The sequence below is a fragment of the Ananas comosus genome, linkage group 7 (assembly GCF_001540865.1).
Source record: "Ananas comosus cultivar F153 linkage group 7, ASM154086v1, whole genome shotgun sequence".
In the NCBI taxonomy this organism is placed as follows: domain Eukaryota; kingdom Viridiplantae; phylum Streptophyta; class Magnoliopsida; order Poales; family Bromeliaceae; genus Ananas; species Ananas comosus.
In genome coordinates, this window is record NC_033627.1 from 930,646 (window position 1) to 955,449 (window position 24,804).

The following is a 24,804-nucleotide window of genomic DNA, read 5'->3' on the forward strand; positions in this document are numbered from 1 at the left end:
CCGTAATTATATTCCCGTGAGGGGTGGTGGCACGTGGGGGCAGCGGGGATCGCTGGATGGGCGACACGTGGCCTCGAGGGGCTCGAGAATATATTTGGAGTACACGGAGAGGAGGGTCGTTGTGGACGTGTATATATGATGGAGGGGGATCTAGGGAGAGGACAAATGGTAGCCGTTGAAGAGGGAACGTGGGGTCCGGATTGGGCGGGCGAAGGGGGCCATGCATGCACGTGGCTCGTAGCCCCGATGTCGCCGGACATCCCAACCCGGTGTCAGCGAGTGGGAGGGTGTGAGCTGGGATTGCGAAACTTTCACCCGTGCGAGATAGAGACCTCCACCCTCACGTCCCACGTGTGAAAGACTAACACCGTTTGGTTCTAATATACGTATTTCTACATCCATTTTCCACTAAAACGTTCTTCTCCGCTTCCAAAGCTTAACGGATTAAACCTAGCGCGTGAGAGTAAGAATATATATCTTGCAATATCGATTCTTAGATATTGGTAGAACAGATATATCGAATTTAATTAATCAACGTTTGTACGGTAACCTCGTATAAAATCAAATCCACGTCTTTTTGATTCTAGCATAAGTCCCAACCCAAATCAAGATTGATCATTCAGCAAGAGTTAAAGTGATCATATTTGGTGCTCGTTTTAGCTTGATACTTGAGAATTTATATCTCTACTTGTATTAAGGATCTCTTAACACTCATTCTAGCATTTATTTGGTACCAATTAGAGAGGTTCTCTAACCTTTTACTGCTAAACATAAAGGCATTAATACTTGAGTCCAAAGGTCGTAAAAGCAGGACCAGATTAATTGCAGCCTACAAGGACGTAGATAGCATCATAGCATCACAATTATATATATTTAGGACTGGAAAGTTAAATAATTCTTGCTTGAAAACTAAGATACATATGTGTATATATATATATATATATATATATACACTTTTTTTCTTTTTTAAAATTCGACACAGTTTTGGGTTATGACGAAAGGTCAAAAGCAGTTGGTTAGCAATCAACTTCTGTGATATAGGATAGAGTAACAGTAATGTCCAAAATAGACGTTACATCATTGGTTTATGAGAGTTTTTTGATATATCAATTAAAAATAGTATCAAAATTTAACTGCCAAAAGTCTTTATAAGGAAGGTTTCTGATATATCAACTTAGGCAACAGGGTAGGTAATTACAAGAACAATTAATAACAACATTACAAGAAGTGAAAGAAAAAACTAGATCCTTGGCCCCGAAAAAAGGAAATAAAAAATCAAATGCTATTGGTTTATCAAAACGAAAGCAGAGATGAACTTCAAAACTAGAAGCTTTAAAATACTGTCGATTGTCTCTAAGTCAAATAGACAAAAAGATAATTGAGCAATTTCAGTGAAAAGCCGGTAATTAAGGTTCACTAAACAGTTCTATTCAAATAGGAATTTCTGTAAATTAATAAAAATCCAAGTCAAACCAAGTAAGTCCTAAATAGTCACTATCCACTTAAATTTTAGTACCTCAAAATTAAAATCTTAAATCTAGTACTCAATTGAGACTATAGTACTCTTTACTCAACAAACTAAAAGCAATGTTTGTAGACTCAAAAGCCAATAATGACCTCGCCAAAAGAACCAAAGAGCTTGATGGTTGATGGTCAGTGCATGTCCTAAAGCAAGTACAACACAGTGATCATCAGTACCTGAGATTTTAAGTTTAATTAAATTCTAATTAGTTCATATTTTCAACTACGTTTAATTTTTAAAAGAAAATGAATGAAGCAGCAGCATGTTATCATTCTCGCAAAAGAAAAAAAAAAAATCAATCAATATCAAGCACAGGGAAAAATCAATTAGGAGTAAATGGGGGACCATTAGAGGCCCTGTTCCTATCACGTTACTGTTTCTCAAACTTATTAAACCCTTTACCACGTCAGCAGTTCCTTGGGTGAAAAACAAGCACTATATATGACTTGACTACTACTCGTCTCTTGGAGCTGTACCTGCTCCTTTTTTCTTTTTTTTTTTCGCCCTTTTAAAAAAAAAAAAAAAAAAACTTTTCAGATTTTCACTTTCACCACCCGTTTTCCCATTTCCCCTCACTCGTTTCCACTTCAAGCGCACCTACGAGGTAGTAGTATATAGTGCGCATTTTAGGTTCCTACCATTGACGTCAAGTGAATAGGTTCTATACAAGTGTATTTAGCGCTCAAATTCCAAGAATCTCTCTCTCTCTCTCTCTCTCTCTCTCTCTCTCTCCTGATATTGTGGAATGCACTTGGTGCACCATGCACCATACTCTATATTTAACTACTAATACTCTAACATCAAAATCGATCTAGTATCAAAATCTACATTAGTTTAATTCAATATCTAGTAATAGGACTTAAAGACCAACATATATATAAATAGCGACATTAGTTGATCTATAAAGAATAAGTGTATGAATTAAGCTTATCCTAACTGTTAGACATGCACCAATTCTTATGAAAACTAATTATATAAGCAGAGATATTAATTATTTGATTCATAAAAAATAGATTTGTAAAATTTAGAATTTTAGAATTTTTTATGACTTGGATTCTATGGGTGATACATGGTGTATTGGATGCATGATGAAATAATTTCTCATATCTCTCCAGCTTTCCTTTTTCTCTGCACATATTCTGTCCCTCAGTCCTCCATTTAATACCTGCACTACCACTCCTCCCCTCCCATTTCATGGAAGAGGAAATAACATCTCACATTCTCTCTCTAGGTATTATACCTCTGCTTACTTAAAATATCCCCCTCCCCATTTCTATCCCTCTCTCTTTGCATTTTATTCCCACCTGGGGACACTGCAATTCCTCAACATCTCACTCCCCTTTTACACCATAATTTATCCCTTCAATGCCCTACTATAGGCCTCTACACTCCCTATGAAGCCTATAACCTCTTCCCTTTCTCTCTCCAGTGACTCCTTTAAAATACACTCTCTCTTGCTCTAAACACAAATCATAAGCCACTCATGACCTAATCACTCAAACACTTCTATTTATCCACCCCAACTTCTCTCCCTCTCCTTTTCATCTCTCTCTCTCTCTCTCTCTCTCTCTCTCTCTCTCTCTCTCTCTCTCCCCACCATCTCTTTCTCTTTCACCTTACTGTTCCACTGTATTACCCTTTCCCCTTTCCCCTTCCCCCCACCGTTCGCCTTTTCCCCAGGGCCCTATCCACCAAACTTCTCATTCTAATTTACATACATCTCCTTCGAATGTGTTGATCTTGGGCTCTTCTTTTCTTCTTCTCATTAGTTCCATACTCTCCTTTGTAACATGGCAATGGCAAAGGAATCTATATCGTCTTCCACCACAACCACAACCTTCCCGGATCTCTCCCTTCAGATTAGCCCGCCATCGTCACTTACTATCGATGAATCGATGAGAAAAAACCTGCTGAGGGAGGATTCTGGGAGTAGTGGGAGTGAGGTGAGCCATGAACTAGGGTTCTTGCACCGGCCCGATCCTAACCCTAACCCTAGCCTCGGGGAGCCGCAGCTGAGTCTGCGGTTCGAGGCCCCGGCAACGGATCAGGTACACGGCCGGATGTATCACCAACTAGTGCAACAACACCTTGACAACAACAACAACAACAGCTTCCACGACCGCGACCACCATCTCCACCACCCACAGATCTACGGCTTCAAGCGGAATTCGAGGCCGGGTCACGGCGGAAAGAGAAGCGTTAGGGCTCCGAGGATGCGGTGGACCACCACCCTCCACTCCCATTTCGTGCACGCGGTGGAGCTCCTCGGTGGCCACGAGAGTAAGATATTCACAAAATATAATTAACTACATGGTGGTTTTATTCATATATGATTTATCTCTTTTAATTTCTCATCCCATGCTTGGTTCGCTGTTATGCTAATGCGATTCTCTAATTATCTTGAATCCTTCTAATATGTGGGTGTTATATGCACAGGAGCAACGCCAAAATCGGTCTTGGAGTTGATGAACGTGAAGGATCTAACACTGGCTCATGTGAAGAGCCACTTACAGGTGAAAAAAGAAGACCAGAAAAAGGCTTATTACTTTTCTTCTTTTTCTGAACCAAGCAGTGAGATAAAGAGCTTGATGCTTTTTCTCTTTAGTTTTTTCCTGGAGGCAGAGGTAGCTATTCTCGCTATACATCACAGCTTGTCCTACATAATTAGTGTAAGGGATTTGTGTTGGGTAAGATAGTGGGTTTTTACATACATGGTACAAGTACTAGGGACAAAATGGCATCTGTGGGGGGAGTAATCTGCTAGCTAGCATGTTTTTTTTTTTTTTTTTTTCTTTTCTTTATCATTCTTTGTTTGATCCTTCTTTGGATTATTTTTGATAGTTTTCATGTGGGTACATGTTGTTGCAGATGTATAGAACAGTGAAGAGCACTGACAGAGGGACAGGTACTTGGATTTTTTTTTTTTTTTTTTTTTNATATATAATATATATATATATATATATATATATATATATATATTAAAATATCCCTATGATCTTTGTATAATAGGGGAGACATTATATGCCATCATCTAGTCATCATCTGTAGAGCTATATACCAGAAAAACTGGGTGATGGGTTGGGTTTATTTTGGCCCTTTCCTCTCTGAATTATTAGTTCTGTGTCCCATAAAGCCACAGCCATTTGTAACTTAGTGGTGGATGAAATGAATTGAAATGTTGGCAGGCCAAGGCCAGATAGATATGGGCTTGAACCAGAGGACAGGGAGAGGAGATCAAGTGGAGGGAGGTGTAGGAGTACTACCATGTGACACTGCAGAGATCAACACTTCTTATAAGCCCCTCACTACTACTACTACTACTACACCAACCCCACCCACAACACTGCTCAAGTCCCCTAGGTTTGTGTTCTTATACCTCCCTCTCATATTTCTCCATGCTTCAAAATATGGCAAGAAAAAAACAAAAGGTACCATTTTTTGTTTTGTTTTTGAGATAAACCTAGGCATCAAATCAGTAGTAAATTAATTCGCCCGGCGTTTACAATATGTTTTAAGATGGTCATTTTCGGTGCATCAACGCCGATAAACGTTAGTCAAGATAGAGAAATTTTAGTAATTATTTAGTCCACTGCCATGTTTGTGGCTGGATTTTACAGTTGGGTAGGGATGGAGACCATTTGATAAAATGTCAGGGTTCCAGATCCTTAACTGACTCTTTTTTTTGTTTTTTGGTCAGATGAACTAGTCATCTAGCTGCCCAGTATGTTAAGATTTTCACCAATGAATAGTGAACTGCAGAGAAGGGCTTCATGTGTTTCAACATTTTATATATGCCTATTAATGTTTCATTCTTGGCTATAAAGAGCCAGGATAGGAGTATTTATTAAGAATAGATAATGAGGGTCACTGCATGCCAAAGATGGGCTATTGAATGGGAAATGCATTGTGAAGTATATTTAAGATTGGTTGGGAAATTTGACCACCATGCATATTTATATCCTATTTTCAGATTTGACTACTATTAGTCCAGCTGGGAACCAATTTATAAAAATATTAGAAAAGTGTTGGGAGTATCCTCAGAAGTTGAAGGAATACAGTAATTACAAGTGTTTCAAGAACAGCATTTTTTGTTGTTGTCAAATTTAACATCTTTTTTTCCCCCTATAAAAATGAAAATAGAAATCCAAATCCAATATTTCTCTTGCATATATACTTGGGACAATAAAAGGCTTTTACCTATCTTGACCTCCCTTTTTGTTTGCCTTTAAGAAATCAATCGATCTGCTTTTTTTGCTTGGTGCCTTTTTTGGTAAATTAGTAACAGTGTCTTTGTAAAACGTGCAATCTCGCTCTTTTAAAGGAATATAAAAGAAAACCTCTACTAATTAAGAACTTATATTTGTACATCTTACATTATGTTGCAGCTAAATAAGTAAGTTATTCTTCATGTATGCCAAAAGTAGATATTTTTATGATCAAAAAACAAAATAGGAGGCCAGAAATTAATTATAACAAATAAAAGTAAATATTAACAGAAATTAACTGTTGATTATTCATGTGACAGTACTGGCAAAACTAACATTCTAATGGACCTTACATTAAAAAAAAAGAATCATGCTTTTTCCCCTACAATATTATTTGTTTAAAGTCACATTATTAAATCCATGTATTGTTAACAAAAAAACAAAATTTATAAAAATCAATCTGAATTGAAAGTACTAATAAAAGAATATAAGCCGGCCCTAATAAAATCTTCCATATGGAGCTCTCTCTCTCTCTATATATAATAGCTGATTTAGAAAATAAATTCATTAGCTTTAATCACTATTCATTCACTCACTAGATTTGATCAGGTACATCAAATCTAAACCGACCATCATAAAGGTATATATAAACATGATATATAATGTCACTCTCCATGCATAGAATATTCCCCCTCTCCTTTTATCTAGCTGTTACAGTTCTACTTGCCTGTTGATGCATGCATGCATGTACTTCATTCATCATTTTGAGAGCTCATGCTCCATCGATTTCAGAATGATGTTAAGGCCTGTCGTTGAAAGTCCGTGTGTAACAAAATAAAGTCGATAGAACTTAGAGAATGCCAATCCTTTTTGATGATCCTCTCACACATGCATGGGAGAGTACATAATTAAAATTGTCACAGAAATATATATATATGCATATATAACAGGCAAAAGGAACAATTAATAATAGTAGCTGGAGAAATTTAACTCTCATTTATGAGTCCTTCATTTTGCCATATTGTCCTTGTACCTTGGTTGCAAATTCAAAGGTGATGGTAGGAACTGACAAAACATTAAGAAAAGACAAGGAAATGATTCATTACTTTGGCCAAAGGTTTGTACTGCTACAATAGTGGCGAGCGTGAAGGGACCAAACAGTACATTGCACTGTTCATTTGATTTGGTATATAATCAACACGTACGTAATGTTTTCCTCTTGATTATATGTCGTGGAGGAATCTAAACACTAAGAAGTTTAAGCCTATTATTTTCTCCATATATGATCTATATATTAGCTTGTTTTAATTTTGAAGAGAATTAATCAATTGTGCGGTGAGTCAATCATTGGCATGACTGGAGCTTTTTTCGAAAATGTTGTCTAAGCAGAGATATTAAAAAAAAGACACTCATGTTAGGCTGCTTCTTCCGGCTCAGAAACTCTTTTCGGCTTTTAACTAGTAATAGCGAGCTTTCATAATAATTATTTGTCAAGTGTGTAAATGTATTACTTCTTAAAGTAAAGTAACAAAGCTCTTCCACATTCTATACGAAACATTTCTTAGATCACCTTAATGTGTTTCACTTTTTCTTTTTTTTTTTTTTTGCTTCTCTGGAACCTTTACATGCGTAACTATTTCAAATGCAGAAGCCCCAGCTTGTCGACAGAAGAGAAGAATGCTTGGAATCCATCACTCCAACAGAATGCATTGTCGTACGCATATCTAAATTGTGATAAATTTTCAAGCAAAGGAAATAAGGTATATGTACCTATATATATATATATATATATGCATACACTCTTATCGTTTCAATTTAAAGTTTTGTATAGATATATTCCTGGAGTCTATGGGAAATATAACACTGCTCGTGCATTTATAACATCCCATCCACCTATTAATTGATGGTTTCTATTGCCATGTAGATGAGGTACTTTATTTACCCATTAATTAATTACATCTCTAGGTGCAAATTAAAGGGATATCGATCAGATGAAAATGGAGTGTGGACAAAGATGCTTACCCATTGTCCGGACGTACTGATCGACTACTGTTCTATTACAATTAAGAACAGTAAATGCTTGCTCATTAAATCCCTAATAAATAAGTGCACTACTGTTCTGGCTTGTATGGGAAAATAGATAAGAGTAGGTTACCGTAGATATATATATATGTCTTGAACTAGTGCACCTATGGAGCTTTTCAGTATTTGTCTCCCCATCGACAAGAGCGTGGTAAATGTTGTACTTAATTACACAACATCAAATCCTTTGTTTTTTTTTCATTCGTTCGTTTGTTCGTTTGTTTGTTTGTTTCGTTTTCGTGGGTTGTATATACTGACATGTTAAGTTTTTACTTTTTATCCTGTGAATAGGGAATGGAAGAAGAAAGGGATGCTCTTCATCCCCCTCATGGAATAGGAGAGGAGGAATTAAACACAAGGAGAGGGAATATGCCATTCCTACACAATGAACATAGCATGACTCTTTCTACGGTGCCGAACCTGGAAATCACCCTAGGAAGGCAGAGTTGGCAAATGGAATATGGTGAATCTTCAAAAGAACTTGCCCTTCTCAACTGTTTGTGAAAATTCGGAGGAGCTTAATTCCTCTATCCTATTCTTATTAACAAAAAAAGAAAAAGAAAATCCTTCTAATTATTAAGCTGTAGGGGGTAGTGTGTACGTGTGGCTTGTTGTAACTTTTGCTTGTAACAAAATTAAGAGAATTGCCATCAACTCGGAATTGAGCTGTGACCAGAGTTTATTGCACAGTTGGTAGAAATATATTGCTTTGATTTGATTTCTACGATCAAAAATTCATGTCTCATGCATGTCTCTTCTTCTCAGAAGAATCCAAAGAGGGGGAAAAAAAAAGAAAAGAAAAAAAAAGAAGGAAAAACCTGTGGACTTTGTGTGGAGTACTATAGCATGCACAGTTTGGAATGGATATCTAAGTACTAAAAGTATTGAATTTTACTTTTCAAACTTCCTTTGCTTTGAATATTAGAACATTCCATCAAATTCCTTTAAAACTTTTTGATTTTGCCAATAAAATTTATAACAATTTTATCTAAAAAAAATTATAACAACTAATTTAGCCAAAGAGTTGAAAATACTATTAACTCTTTAATTATACTTTAATTAAATATAATATACTCCATGCTATATAATAAAATCAAATGTCCAAAGTTTCGAGGTACCAAAAATGAATACTGAAACTCAGAAACATAAGAAAGTTGTACACAAACTAGTTGAATGCTAATTTCTGGTTAGGTAACATAATTAATGTTTTATGACCTAAATGATAATCTTAGACTTTGAGATGTACCACTTATAAGTTATTAATTAGCTACCTCAAGTATAATAACAGGTATTCAAGCTTGCGTCGGATTTTCTTAACCTGCCGTCACCAACTAATCACCATAACCATCTAAAAAAATATTAAAATAAATCATAGCAGCATTTAGATTATTATTTTTGTCAAAAAAAGAGATCAAATATAATATAAACGTGAGAATTAATGTTGACAAAGCACATAAAAATAAAGCAGTGGGCGGTGCCATTGGAAGTTGAATGCATAAGCCTTAGTTTTCTCATACAAGGGGCTGTTTAATCCAACAACATCTGAGAAATTTTTCGATGGACCGTGCCCACCACTTCAGCGGTCGACCAATTGATTTAGTCTCAGTTCATCTGTTGTAACTCTCAATCAACGCCATCCAAATCACTTTATATATTTCTAGTTTAATCAAAATCTGCAACTCCTAAGCCTAGTTTGAAGATGTAGTGTCTAAAAGCACCACTATTTTTATATTTTGAAAGATTAAAAAAATTTCAAAAGCACTTACAATCTTTCTTTCTCTATCATTCTGAAATTAGAGTGGTCAAAAAAAGAAATTAAAGGTTTTTTTTTTTGGGCCTTTTAGTATAAAAAAAAAAAAAACCTTCAAGCCATCACATTACCATGTTAGGACTTAGATGCTGTGGATTCTAAGTTGCGATGGAACAAGTTAACTGGTTCATAGATGGTGTGGTGGACCAAGTCCAGGCAATGCAATATTTCCCACTATTGAGGCTAAAACTAAAATAATTAAGGTAATAATCAAATTCATACATCTTCTTCGACGCTATAAATTAAACATCCCCCCCCTCTAAACCTCACGAATACCAAATAACTTTGTGCCACTCTATCCTAAATCCTTTTTTTGAGCTTCTCCTCCTCCTCTCTCTCTCTCTCTCTCTCTCTCTCTCTCTCTCTCTCTCTTAGTTAATTGATATATGGACTGCGGAGATAGAGAAGCTGCGCGAGAAGGGCCGAGCCGTGGTAGCCTACAACGACTGTGGCCCAAGAGAATATATGGNTTAAACATCCCCCCCCTCTAAACCTCACGAATACCAAATAACTTTGTGCCACTCTATCCTAAATCCTTTTTTTGAGCTTCTCCTCCTCCTCTCTCTCTTAGTTGCTCTCTCTCTCTCTCTAGAAATGTCTGGGTTAATTGATATATGGACTGCGGAGATAGAGAAGCTGCGCGAGAAGGGCCGAGCCGTGGTAGCCTACAACGACTGTGGCCCAAGAGAATATATGGGCCGGCCCAATATTCCCGAAGAGGCTTCTGATTCGAGAGATCCAACTTCTAAATGGGCCGGGAGAGGCAAATCTTTCGAGCCCATGGGCCCTGACTCAGAGGCCCTTTTGTCCCTGCTAGTCGATTGTTTTGGCTATTGAGATTTAATTGTATCCTGTGGTTCGTGTTGTATCATAAGATATGAGCTAATAATGTACTCAATTTTAAATTATTGCTGAATTAGATTATTTCTATCCTGATTACCTAATATCAGTTAAGTGCAGTGAATATTGGTCAGAAAAGATGAAATTGCCATTTTGGTTTATGAAAAATAGCAAAAAAAAAAAAGAGCACTATTCAAATGAATGTTGGAAATTTTGGATATATAGATAAAGAGCATGTGAATGGCATTGTGAGAATAATTCAAATTGACGTACGAGTTACAATAAAGTAGAAAATTCAAGGACTATATCGTACATTTTGTGCTCGTCCGGATGTGAAGGGCATTTTATTGCTTTATTCTCCTTGTGTAATAGAGAAAATGTTGCAATCGTTAAAAATTAGTGCACCATACAAAGAGATGTGACTCTGTGTGGGCCAAATGGCCCAGAACCATGGTCTGCAGATTCTTTCTTTATGTACAACATAAACAACCAACAAAAGAGGTACACACACCATTGTTAGAACTTTGTTTCCCTGGGTCCTAAATCATCAAAACGAGAGGTTAACGTGCAAGCATACGGTGAAGGATGTTAACCACATATTGTGTCATCAATCATTCTACCAAAGAGCAATGTCAATTTATTTGAATGAAAGGTTGAATAATAAAATCAAAATATTTAAAAACTGAATAATCAATTCAAAATAATATATAGTTGGCATATGTTTTTATACATTTTCAGCTTCAGAATAAAAGGATTTGAAGTTCGTCCGGAACACCGCATCCAAACCCATCCCAAACCTGCTCTAAACCCCCACCTCATTCTTATAACTATGTTTAAGAACTACAGCTATTTAATAAATTTTGCTTATTAGATACAAGATCAAATAGTCATAGTTTGACGAAAACTAGATTTTACATGGGTATGAAACCTTATTTTAATTCCTGAGAACTGTTAGGCCTTTCTCCGAACCTGCTCTGCTCTGCTCTGCTCTGCTGTGCTGCCATCCCTACGCGCCATCGGCATTTCCGAGCGGGGCCAATTTCCGACGCCGAAAGATAAAAACATAGAATGAGAAAGATAGAAAGACAGATAGATAGTGACCAAAAGCCTACAATTATTATTGCTTTGGTACAAAGCATCTGCTGTGGAGCCACGTCCTCTATCCGGATATTTGTCGACAATTCGACCAATTCGACCGTGACCTATCGCGTCGCACCCCTCGATCGGATTGGACACGCCATTTGCGGATAAAGGCGACCAAAACAATTTGGACTCTCTCCCTTTCACTCGCCCTCCTCAAACCAAAGATTCTTTCCTAAGCCAGGTCTACCACATCGTCTGTAAATTTAATTTACTCGGTGGAATATAATGAGGAAATTTAATTCAGAAAATGTTACGATCTTGGGGGACGAGTGCTGTGTTACCCAAAAAGACTCAGAAATATAGTTAATAAAACGTACATGAAATTTTATATCGCGTGAACTAAAATGCAGTGCATGAGATAATCTTTTTCGGCAAATTAAAAACTTGTTCCATTAAGTAGAGGCGATAAATTCTTTAAGGGTGCGTTTGGTTCGAGTTATCCTGACAGGATTACAGGCAATCCTGCCAGGATAACTGTGTTTGGTTAATCCGCTATGTAATCTAGTCGTTAATGTAGCATTACAAATCGAGCAGGATTACATCAAAAATATTAACGGGAGGGGGGTTGTGTATCTTGCATTACTGAAACCCGTTAATATTACATATTATGTAAAATGACAATTTTACCCTCCAACAAACCCAAATCTAATTAACAGTATTATTTTCATCTCCCTCTCGCATTCGTCCCGGCCCTCTCTCTCGCACGCCGCTTTCTCTCGCTCTCTCTCGACGTCTCTCTCTCTCTCTCGCGCACGAACACCTATCATCTTCTATTGCGTCGTCCTCCCAAGTAATCATCACGATCTCCTTCCCTCCATTCGTCATTTCCGCAAAAATCAATATTCAAATGACTACAACATGGGCAATTTTGGAAAAAGCTATACTTTTATGTCAGGATTACTAAATTTTATAAACTGAACCAAACATATCAATGCTATAAACACTGTAATCTAGTATTACATTACTGTATTAAACCAAACGCTCTAATGCAGCATTAATAGTAATCTCACGCCAAAATCCAACATATCTGGATATATCGAGATACTTTGTAATATTACATAACTCGAACCAAACGGGCCCTAAAAGTAACAGCTGCTATTAATTTATTTTAGTATAATTTTTTCGACCACCACCGATAAATTCTATTAATTTATTTATTTATAATTTTGACGACAACCACCGGTGATAATAATAACTTTTTTCGATCACCCAAGGATTTTTTTTTTTTTGTTTGATATACTGAAACTATCATGTGTGGCTACTGGCTAGACCATGTTAACAAAAACTTTTAACTATCATAGATAGGAAAGATTACTAAAGAAAAAATATTGTTTTTAATATATGTATATGTATATATATTCTGCTACGCCAGGTCCATGCAACGTAATTTGCGCCAAACCGTTAGAAGAGTCCCTGTTTCACAGAAAACCTTTGGCTTGCGTTTCCCTCCTGCTAACCCAATCAATCAAGTTACAAATTCGTTATATAAAGAAAAAGGTTCCCACCCCATGGAACCTTCATCTCCTACATTGATAAACTTTTACAGGAGAAAGCCACGCGGTGAGAATGTCTAGTTTCGTGGGAATTTGGTTCGGCGAGTTCGCAAAGCCCGAAAAGTGGAATTCGAGATCACTAAGCTGCAAAGTCGAGTCGATCGGTTCTCGCGGCACAGAAGAAGGGGGAGGAGATAAAATGGAAGAGAATGAAAAAGTTCGGACAGATAAGAATGAAGAGACTTGCGAAAAGAAGAAGAGATGCAAGACTCTCTCCGAAACCAGTTTGTGTTTGATCATGGATCGCTTTACGCCAAGCTGAGCCAGTTTATTGTCGATCGCGGATCGAATGTAATTCTATAGATTGTTTGATTTCTTCTATGTACTATTTGNGTACGCGCGCCACGGCCCGCTCCCGCGCACGCACCCCCGTGACCGCGCTTGCCGCCCGTTCCTTTCACCGCCATGTGGCTCAGAACTGAGCTTTCATATATGTATATAGATATGTGATTTTTTCTGTTTTTGTGTGGTTTCTTTTTTTAAATTAACATGGTATATGGTATGATATTATTGTAAAGAAAAAAAAAAAAAACTATTACTTTAGGTTAATCGGGTGTTCGAACCCCTGGATAATATATCAGTGTGACATAGAAGTTGAACTTTACTGTTTTCTAATGGGCACCCAATGATCTTCTATTATTTTTCTGGATTTCAATGACATAATTTATCATTGAATTCGTTGTTACAAATCAAGGCAATTTTAACGCGCACAGACATTAAAATTGCTAATTCTGCACTACAAATCCAGTTAGAAACCAGCGAGGTCGAAAACTCACCGTGAGAAGACAACAGTTAAAGGAATCAACTGTAAAATACACAAATCTCTATTTCATTAACCTAGATCCATAACAGTTCAACAGCAATGAATTTTAATCAAGCAAATTCCCGCAAGCAGACATCGGTCACAGCATAAAGAGCAACTGTTTAAAACGGGTAATGTTACCGTTTGCGAAACTGCAAACAATACAGCAACTGATAAATTGCCTCTTAACACTCAAAACAGGGCTATAAACACTGGTGGATACCTTTTTTTTCCTCTTTCATTCCAGTATTTTGAATAATGTATACACACTGTAGACAAATCTAAGCAACAAATAAGCAAAAATGAAGAAAGATGCACATCTATTTACAAACCATGCTCCCCACTTCATACAATCAGTTAGAATAGGAGCTTGGTTCTGTACTATAAATCGACTCGCTGGACCCAAATATCGGCTTCTCTTCCTCCCAGATCAAAATCTCTCTCCCATATCGAAGTGCCGCATCAACAGTATCCTGGGCCAAACCATTTGTCCAGGTCACGTAAAGCCTCCGCCCAGTAATAGAGGAGAAGAGCCTCTTGAACTTAACAGCAATATGGTGAAAGGCCTGTTGAGCCATTGTCGCACCACTGTTAGGGTTCCGGGTGTTACTGGGTTGGTTTCGGCTCACCACTGGATTGAAGTCACTGAACCACTCGCAGATGGTCAGTGGGGATGTGTCTATCTTTTGCTCTAGAAGATCGAATTTGTTTAGTATTAACAGGAAATTCATCTCTTCGAATGTTGGATGAGTCACCAAGTTCTCGAAAAGCCTTTTGCTTTCGATCATTTTGTTGATGAGCACACCATTTGGATCTTCGTAGTATTCATCGTAGTCACTCAAAGCGATGCAAAATAAGACGATTTTGATATCTTCGAACATGTCCAGCCACTTGCAGTTTTGGCCTAACCCTTTCGTATGTATCCTGATTAGCTGGTACCTATAGCACCAGATTAGTGTAAACATTAGCATATTCAGAAATCTAAAGAGGAATAACGAAAATGAGCATTTACACAAAATTCCCTCTTCACCCGAAGGACAAAAATAAGCAAAACTCATATGAATGCTTAGCACAGAAAGACAAAAAAGCCCGTCCGGTAACAAGACGTGAAGTAATAAAATTTAAAAGCAATGACCACCTAGCACTACCAAGAATCTACAAGGTGGATCCCTCATGCACTTGGAACCCCTATTGTATATTTTTATATAATTGCATGCAGAAGAATCCTGTTGGGCATTCTACATACCAGGTTTTAAGGGTCAATAAAGTAGCAGGCATAAATACTCGATTCAAACTACATTCTAAGTTTTAAGGGTTTTGAAAGCTCGTCCATGATATTTATTTTCATTTTGTTCATATTATTGTACAGAAAGTATAATTTGATATATGCACCTTACCTTAACAACATATCCTGCTGATCACCATCAATGGCATGCCCATCACAAGCCAGCGGTCCGAAGGAGAAATCTGTGCACGCTATTCCATTGGATGAAGTTATTCGATCAGCATAAAGGATATCCTTATCAGAGGGCTCATACTCCATTCTAGATATGTCAACAACCTGAAAATAGCAAGAATCAATCATAAAGTCTTCGAAATTATTTTAATTGAATACTATCTGTTAAATATAAAAAAAATGTAAAAACACCATTCTCTAAAAGTTTAAGCTTTTAGAGAATTACAATTGCTTCATTTGATTTAAATTGTATCAAAGCAAAATGTCCTAAGTCCGAATCATGCCAGGCTCCTAGCATAATTGATTTCCACCATTTAATTTAATTCCACGTCATGAGCCTATCAAAAACTCTCAAATCCAGACATAAGGGATAATATTAAATATAAAAATATAAAAAATACTATTCTCTACTAGCTTAGGCTTTTAGAGAATTACGGTTGTTTCATATAATTTAACTAGAACATCATTTTCCGCGCGAGAAAGCACAACTAGGTAATCTTTCTTTAATTCGCATTCCTTCTGATAAACAGTTGGTTGATATCTTCACAAAACATTTGTCTACTACTTGCCTTACTACGCTTCGTACCAATCTTCACATCCAGCCTCGGGATATTCAGATTGCGGAGGGGATGTTAGAGTCTAATCATTTATATGTTTATGTGATTAAAGCTATTACCAGTTGTACCTTACTTGTACAGTATCTAGTTTAACACAATCTGTATACAAGGTGTTTTTTGTAATTGTGTTCACTATGTATTTAATGGAAACTCTAGAGGGGGACTTTTACGGCTCTACCCAATCTTTCACTACCAAATATGGATTTTTCAACTAGCTCATTGAGAAAATATAGCTTCCATTACTCAGCGAGGCTTACATTCCTGTAACCAGGTAGGCTTGATCACATGCGACAGTTAATGCTCAGTGAAAGCAATTTAACCGTGGTTAATTGAGAAAGGATAGTGTTCAGCTAACTCAGCATTAATTTAGCCTTGGTTGAAATTACCCTTTTTTAACTAACATGTGCGGTATCTTTATTAAATTGTCTATTGAGAAGTTACAAAATTCTTTTTAGCAAGGAATTGGACTAAAAAAAATAGTGAATCCAAGAAAATAGAACAATTATATTTCCTAAAAGCCATATTAGGAAGAAATGCAAACGAGCCTACTACCCCAAAAACCTAAGTGCTCGGGCTTGACTGCAGATTATCTAGGAGGCTTTTAAATTTAAGCCAAGTTCAGGTCCTTCAGGTCTGATTTAACATATGTTTGCAACCCAACACATTTCGAGTTCGTGTTCTCCACATCATGATGTTCAAATAGTTTGGGTTCCAGCTGTCCAAAACAATACTGAGCTCAAACAAAGAAACTAAAAGACAAGATGCTCAGTAGCAGCTGATCTTTTCAGTCATACCTGATCTTGAAAGCTTGTCTCATTACTGCAATAGACATAATACTTTCTGTTTTCTGTTCCGATATGCTTCTTCTAGGAATAATAAAACACATCATAAATGTAACTCATGTGTAAATACATCTCAATCGAAAGCAACTAGAGCCTCGCATGTATAGATAATTTCATTGCTAATGATCAGTATTGCCTATGTGCAAACTGAGTAAGAATAGACAAAGTCAATACAATATTTTCTATCTAGCATTTCATTTCTCCTTCCACGTAATAACTTAGCTCTGCCTGGAATCTAATTGTTTCCATGCCAATCTTTTCTCCAGGTTGTCATCAATTTTGAACATGCACATTATAGATTGAAAACCAAGCAGCAAATACAATTGCAAACCTAGTGTCCAAAAGTCAAATGCAATGCATGAAAAGAGAACATATGGCTCTAATTTATTTAACCTAAAGAGACGTAGTTTTTCAGTAACCCGGATGCCACATTTCTACCTTAAAAATATTTGAAGTTCAGGATCTTCCTGGTCCTATTGTATGCCTGAATTATAGTGTTTATCTTAGAAAGCAAATTTTAAGCAGCATTTCATTTTGACTGGGGAAAAACGTCAAAATGGAATTTTCAGTAACGGAATCATGTTTGAAGGGTCAAAACAATAACAATAACACAAGAAGAATAATACAAAAAGCACATTACCCGTTCTAGAAAATAACTGGCTGTGATTGGAAGCATTAGTAGTTCGCTTCTGCGTCTGTATGTAGCTTGAATAGCAGCATCATTCCACAGTTCCTCGACTAAGGGAGCGTACTCGCAAGCATAAGTTGGAAAACTAGTATCAAGGTTACCTGAGGCCATGACTTTGAGAAGCCAATCAGAGAGTTCTCTCAGCCGTGGACTAAAGGAATAGTCGGTCACTCTATTGCAATCGTCTGATTCATAATTGCCTGCAGCCAACATGTTTCCTCTCAGAACTGCAGCAACTAACTATGCAATATGTAAAAATTCATCTAGTATAAATATCATCTTGGGCTGATCTATTTATCTTTGCAATTTTTTTGGACTAAGATGTCCTTTCATGGACTCAAAAGCTCCCCACATGAAATCCAGTTTGCATATTTATACAAGGTAAACTGGAGACATTCAATCCAATAAAAAAGGTTTTACCCAATGTTGTAAAAACTAAGGATTGAATAAAAATTGCAAAATGGGGGGAAAAAAAGGATCAAGCATTGGTCACACATTAACTGACCAGTAAATCCATGCAATTAAATAATAAAGTGAGACATTAACTAAAGAAAGATCTGGAATAATAATAACAATGGAACTTTCAAGGAACATAGTGCCAACCAAGTATGACAGTAATGACATTCCAACAGGAATCAAAATGGCAATCTGAATAAATGAATCTTCTCACTTAGAAGTATGTCTAAGATTATAAATGAAAATAAATGAAACGTCCAAGTTGGAGAAGTAATATTGCACTATGGACGAGCAGATGCAATTTATAGTCTGATTTAGATGGAGAGTCAATTTTGAAAATTCATAAGAAGTTCGCTCCACCAAAAACTTGCTTTACTCTGTGTTTTTTTAAGATAACCATCCTTAGTTTAGTAACTTTTCAGTGGCCCCCTCAAGATAAAGGAATGTAGCTTAAAGTAGAAACCACATATGGCATGGTTTCGTTCAGGAACTACTGCTATAATAGAATATAAGAAATCAGACACATGTCACACATCAACTTCAAATGTTGCCAATTTGAACCAAATTTATAATTCACTTTAATTGTCATTATTCTGCAAGTACTAAACATATGATGGAAACATTATTACAATCATTAACTATATGATGAAATGTGATGCTATTCCTATAGCATTAAACAAAATATTCAAATAGCCTTTGGGTCAATCTTAAGAAATGAAAAACAGCTGACATAACAAATAGGTTAATCACTGATGAAGTGGCAAGAGAAAAATTATTAACAAAAAATAACTGAAGATCGTAATAGTGCCTGAGGGACAATGTTGGCAGCTGTTCCTTCTCTCAGCCAAACTCTCTTCTTCAAACATTTCACGCCCTTCAAGCAATATAGCAAGATAGCTATATATGTTGCTTTGTATAATAACCTTGATATCTTGCCGCTCATCATTTGAGAAAGGAACACCTCTATACAAGAACTTGGCCTGAAAAGGTATTAAACAAACAAATGTTTATTGACCATTAAATACCTATGCATTAAATCCAATTATATAGAGATTTGTGTGTTATATCTCTTTGCTTGTGCATCAGTCGGCTGTATCTAGGTTACCTGCTTAATTATGGTACTTGTCCCTGATCCATGAAGTCCGACCAATAACATTTTCTGGACAGTCCTTTGCTCAAGATAGTCCGGAATAGCTCTAACCATATCAATCACTTCATCACCATTAGAATTTGCAGCCTTAGTAGGAGTGGGTAATGAAAGGACTGGGCAAAGCAGCTTCATTATAGGCTGGCAAACATAAGACATAAAGATTTTTTTTACATGTTCCCCAAAACCCGAAAGCAAATATCACAAATACAGAACAATAAGGGCTAACCTTGCCCCAAATCTGCCCCTTTATATTCTTCTGCCCCTCCTCTTGATAGGTTCCATCAGCATTCAGCCAGAAGTGAGGATTCCCAGCACACTGGACTCCTGCCCACTGCAATTTGAACTCATTTACACAGTCTTAATTCTGTATCAAATATCAAAGAGATCCAATAGATTTATTCAAAGAACCTTAAGCATCTGCAGCTCAGCTTTAGTAATCTCCCGGCCATTTATAAAGATGCCGGTGTTCCCATTGCTTGCTCTAGAATCGAGGCTGCCGCCAACATTAAGATGTGCGGTAATGATTTTGTGAGGTTTGTGTCCTTCCTGTTAAGTTTACACCAGATGTATGGCTTCATGAATGACCAAAGCAAAGATAAATAAATAGCAAAATCCAAAACTAAATATGCGTAGACTAAGAAAGTTTGTGAGGCCATGCATTCCCATCTACTCGCATGCAATCTTGAGGGAATTGTAAGTTTGTAACATGTTTAGAAAAAGAAAAAAGAAAAACGATTAACAATTGAAGTTCAGGGGGGCACACAGAAAGGAGAAGTGTTTTGGCACACTATTCTGCAGCCATTTTTTCTGTTACAACAAAGACTCAACCAACTGAATTCAACACTAGATGTTACACATTGAAACAAATCAGTGCATGGTAGTTTTCAGCTCACCTTTCCCCAGAAACCTGAGACCTTATCGTACCAATAGTAACCGGGCTTAAGCTTCGGGGGCGGGCACGAACAGTTCTGCAACAAGACGAGCTCCTCCGGAGTGAGCTTCTTCCCATTAACAAATATATCTTCCGGCCTCAGCTGATTCGCCTCGCAGTTCTTCTCCGCCTTCATCGCCAACTCAATTTCCGGTGAACTCAGCAACCTCCTCAACATCCGAGAGCACTTCCCCAGCCTTTCCCTCTTCGACTCCAATACAGGGAAGCCGATGCAAGAGACGCATTTCCTCCCTTCCGGCATCGAACCCATCGCCCTCAAAACACACCCGCTGCAGTATTTGGCATCGCAAACCAAACAGGCCTCTTTCTCTGCGAATCGGCTTCCTTTCAGACAGTGATAGCATGCGCCCTTCTTTCCCCTCAGCTCGAATTCCTCCCTCCTTTGGCGGGCTAAGCCCACTGCGGGAGAAGCCGAACCGCTGGATTGGGCCGAGCTTTGGAAAGTCACCAGGGCCTTCTTCGCGTGGGGAGCGACGCCCTCGTCGTCGTCGTCGTCGTCGTCGTCGTTCTCGGAGGCGGAGGATCGGAAGTCGAACTCCAAGCTTAGGGCCGACTCGGTCGAGATCCGATCAGGCAAGGACGAACCCACCGGGCCGGAGCTCTCCACGCCCCCTTCGGTGAGCTCGGCGGAGCGGTCGAGGCACGAGGAGGAGCCGAGCAAGCCGGAGCTCCCGGCCTCGGCGTCGGGCCCGTCCATGACGGCGTGGTTCTCGATGACGGAGGTGGGTGAGGCGGCGGCGGCGGCGGCGGCGGCGGCGGCGTGCTCCACCGCAGGGGTCGGAGCCGCCTTCCTGAGGGGGGAGGTGAGAGGGTGCACGACGGGGAGGGCCTCCGCCGCGTCGGAGGCCGAGGGCGGCGCCACCGCGGCCACCGGGATCCGCTCGATCTCGATGGGGATCGCCTTGGGGATGTCGTAGGGGAGGGGGGGGCCATGGTACTCGACCGCGAATGAGTAGTCCGCGGTCTCCGCCATCGCCGAGCTTCTCCTCCGTCTCCCGAAACCCTAGTTTGCGGGAACCCCACGCGCGACCATGGCGGAAACCCTAACCCTAGAGAAAGGAGAGGGATGGGTGGGTGGGTGGGTGGGTGGGAGGGGGGAAGTATTTAACTTTTAACTTTTTGAGCACGCGCGAGTGAGGGGGACTTTGGAGTGAGGACGAAAGAAGGAAGCAAAGGGCGGAAAGGAAGGGAAGGAAGGAAAGGAAACCGAGTGGTGGCGCATAGGGCGGTCACTTCGGAGGAGGAATTCTACACTGTCACACTTGCACCACGTCATCAATAACAAGCCAATCACATTTCTTCTTTTCAAACAAAAGTACAATAAAAATACTTTTTTACAATCATGATGGGACATATATTCTTAAAAGGATTAATTTGATTGGTTTGTTACGCCACGTCACTAATATACCCGTTGCATTCTAGAATTTTTCCACTTCGGAGAGGAACAGGGTGACGTGGGTGATGATTTGACCTGTGGGGCCCGCGAGGCATCTCTCAGCGCAGTGGACCGATTCGGGACGCGTGGGGCCCACCGCGAAGAAGCGTTGATCCGGTCAGAGTAACACGTGGCATTTATCCAACAGCTATTTTGGGCTTAATGGGTCTCGGCCCAGACCCAGATAAATGGGCTTCGGCCTGAGAGTTCATATTAATAGTCTGGTTCTAATGGGCCTCTTTGATCGTGACGGAGCAGAGCACTAAGACTATCTTTTTGGTCCAGGCATTGGGCCCACATTACCAACACGGCCCAATTTGGGGCCTACTATTTCAACTTTTAACCAAATTCTTACTGTGGCACGATTTGCGAGACCCCGATTACTAAGTTATTTCATGATGCTTCCTACAAATTTCATTTCTAACAATATTTTTTGCTTTCTCCATTTGTTAGAATGTTAAAAAATATGCCTTCTTTTGTTATTGTTGGCTCGGTGCATTTAAATTTGGTCATGCGCTACCAATGTAGAAAATACTGCACGCACAAAGCACACCATCTTGCTATGAAAAATTTCGAACAAAAAGAACAATAATATATGTGTAAGATTAGTGAAGTGCTGATGAGCTCATGTATTACTTGTTGCAAAATAGATCATTCTTTCGAATAAAATGGTGGTTAGTCAGTTCTAGGTCTTTCAGTTTTGTGAGTTCGAGAGTTTAATAAATCTTCCACACAACATGTTACATGTTTTAGCAACAAACACCAACCGTTTCTAGAGCAAGTGGCAAAGGGTTTGGTGGTTGGTACCCGAGACCTAAGTTCAAATCCTAGTTGATTCACATTTCTAGCTAAGTTTATTTTTAAATGAAATAAATGAAGCGGGTAGCGTGCTACCTATCTCTCTCAAAAATGTTTTAGCAACAAACGTACACATTGCATAAGCTCTCCTCAGGAGTGTGGAGTGCTCGCGAAACAAGTAACGTTTGCTTTTTGTTTGATAGGAGGCGCCGCAGAGAGGAGGCACAAGACAAGTAGAAACCACTGAGGTGTGCCCAAATAATTGCTGGAGACAAAGGAGCTTTGACACACACTACTCTTCTTCTCTTTGATAGCTTAAAATTAAAGATACTATGACTAGCTAGGAATTGTTGTCCTCCAAGTGTGTGGTTGTGAATCGAGATACAAAGAGATGAAAGCGAAATTGAGAACTTGATATGCCACATATCCATGATTAATTGATGGCTCGAAGATGTTTGTGGTAAGTCATAGGCAAAATCGTCAACATCTTCTTAAAGAGAGACCATTACCTGGATCGTGTCCATCACATCATCTGCTCGTCGACCACGCACCCATTTGATTTGATCTACTCTATGTGCATCACCACTTTGCCTAATTCCAACTAGATTGTAGGTTGCAAATTAAAAGTATTTTATATAAATAGTACAGGGATTGAAAATAGAGATGGGATAAAGAAAGCAAGTTTGACGGATAACTGGCCAATTTATATCTTACATATTAATGCTCTTTTTCAAACTTGTAATTTGAAATTCATCACCTATATATGGCTCCCCCTCTTTCGCTGAGACTGATGACTTTTCTATGCTAATTGTGGGTGTTTTTGTGAGATAATGAAATTTCAAAGTTATGCATGCTTAGTCGAACTTATAAGGCACTGTATTTGAAAATAATAATTTCACATGATTTATCTACTTCATGACCAGGTAAAAAAGATGAGCTTCTTCATTATTTCACATACCCTCTAATAACACCCTAATTTAATTGCATAATATTACATCAAGCTTGTCGAGGGGCAAAATAAAATGGTGAGGACCACAAAGTGGGTCGGTGTACTTAGGTACTATTTCTCTTTCAAAAATGTTAGGTACATACTATCTCAAATGAAGTTACACGAAGCATGAATTTAAAGGTTAACTCCCATATTTAATGTGATAAAATGAAATTGCATCTCCATCAATCTTTCCAAAATTATATTAATGTTATCATTGTACGCAAAACCGAATTTCTAATGCAGGTTTGATCGATATTAAATTGTGCTAATTCTTGTACAACCACCAACTAATTAGAAACAATGGGGGAATTAAAAAACAATCTTCTTTAAAATGCTTACTATGGACAATGTGCATGATTGGTTGTTAACACAGATTGCATGGTTTAAGCATTGCAATAACTAAAAACCTTTTCAAAGTTAAGAACATTCCACCTTCTAGCATGAATACTGTACATACATATTGCAAATAATTAAGTATAACAAAATTAAATTGTGAACAATAAGCACTGCAACAACATATATTCATCGAATAATTAAGCAACCTATTCTTTTCCATACATATATGTAAATCCTATATACAAAGTATCTTTCTTAGAAATTAAATTAATTAGTGAATTATCAATAATGCTCTTTAATTATTTCACTGGAAATTGAGAAAATGACCACATGAAGTACAATTAATGTTAAGTGAGTTAAAAATTTAGTCGAGGCACGGATGCGTTCTCTTCCCAGTTAGCTAGTTCAAATGTGAATGGATCTCTAAAATATTCGGGCAAAAAAGCAAATAAGTCTTAATCAAATTAAGAAGCATATATAGTACGCATCTAATTATTGAGATCATGCATAGACTTAATCAAAGAATATGATGAGAGCTCTCCCATAATATTTCTAGGAACTTATGTCACCTTGATGACTGACTTTTTAGATAAACAGAAAAACAGATGATATTCTGAAAAACAAAAATAAGATTTAAAGTAGTACTGAATATCACTAAGTATGATGAGTCATGGAAGGGCAAATAAAGTGGCAAATTTTGTTGCATGAAAAGGCAATTCAGTTTTTTTTAACTTCCATGGATGGCAAAGATATATAGTTGATGTTACCATAAGATGAGAATATTTAATTGAAAGATGTGTCTCTCTTAATTAAAATGATCTTCAATTGCCATGTCATTTTCTAGTTAAAAAAAAAAGTTGGTTTTTTAAAAGTCCATATATGAATGAAAAGATAAGCATCTAATGTCAAAAAAGACTAGAGTGGTTGAGAGTTTGGCCTCTTGAAGCAAACATGTACACCTGTATCCAGTACATGTTTTGGTGTTGCTTGTAACCAGATGAAGTCAACCAAAACATCCATCAGCCTAACTAGAATGAAGTACATGAAATAATGCTATTTCTGAAGGAAAAAAAAAAAAAAAAGGTAAGGGTGTGTTTGGTTCCACGTAAAACTGTGGAAAAAAAAT

General features: G+C 37.9%; 2 protein-coding genes across 2 annotated transcripts; one reads left to right on the forward strand and one right to left on the reverse strand.

Moving 5' to 3' along the window:
• LOC109713374 (probable transcription factor KAN4) lies at positions 2,817 to 8,509 on the forward strand. The gene is made up of 6 exons (XM_020237431.1): positions 2,817 to 3,802; positions 3,959 to 4,035; positions 4,391 to 4,427; positions 4,708 to 4,882; positions 7,376 to 7,487; positions 8,101 to 8,509. The coding sequence occupies exons 1-6, from the start codon at positions 3,313 to 3,315 to the stop codon at positions 8,311 to 8,313; spliced, it is 1,104 nt and encodes a 367-aa protein (XP_020093020.1). The 5' UTR covers positions 2,817 to 3,312; the 3' UTR covers positions 8,314 to 8,509.
• LOC109713375 (extra-large guanine nucleotide-binding protein 1) lies at positions 14,066 to 21,211 on the reverse strand. The gene is made up of 8 exons (XM_020237432.1): positions 20,060 to 21,211; positions 19,575 to 19,712; positions 19,393 to 19,497; positions 19,122 to 19,304; positions 18,825 to 18,996; positions 17,513 to 17,760; positions 15,355 to 15,518; positions 14,066 to 14,896 (listed from the first exon to the last, which is right to left on the reverse strand). The coding sequence occupies exons 1-8, from the start codon at positions 21,089 to 21,091 to the stop codon at positions 14,311 to 14,313; spliced, it is 2,628 nt and encodes an 875-aa protein (XP_020093021.1). The 5' UTR covers positions 21,092 to 21,211; the 3' UTR covers positions 14,066 to 14,310.

Bases quoted from the DNA above. Each gene is read 5' to 3' on its own strand.
- LOC109713375 (XM_020237432.1), bottom strand. From the start codon at position 21,091: ATGGCGGAGACCGCGGACTACTCATTCGCGGTCGAGTACCATGGCCCC. The intron at 19,305-19,392 runs GTTAGCCCTTAT...TATGTTTGCCAG, and splicing joins AGGGGCAGATTTGGGGCAAG to CCTATAATGAAGCTGCTTTG. The intron at 14,897-15,354 runs GTAAGGTGCATA...CTGGTGCTATAG, and splicing joins CAGCAGGATATGTTGTTAAG to GTACCAGCTAATCAGGATAC.
- LOC109713374 (XM_020237431.1), top strand. From the start codon at position 3,313: ATGGCAATGGCAAAGGAATCTATATCGTCTTCCACCACAACCACAACC. The intron at 4,428-4,707 runs GTACTTGGATTT...AAATGTTGGCAG, and splicing joins GAGCACTGACAGAGGGACAG to GCCAAGGCCAGATAGATATG. The intron at 7,488-8,100 runs GTATATGTACCT...TCCTGTGAATAG, and splicing joins TTTCAAGCAAAGGAAATAAG to GGAATGGAAGAAGAAAGGGA.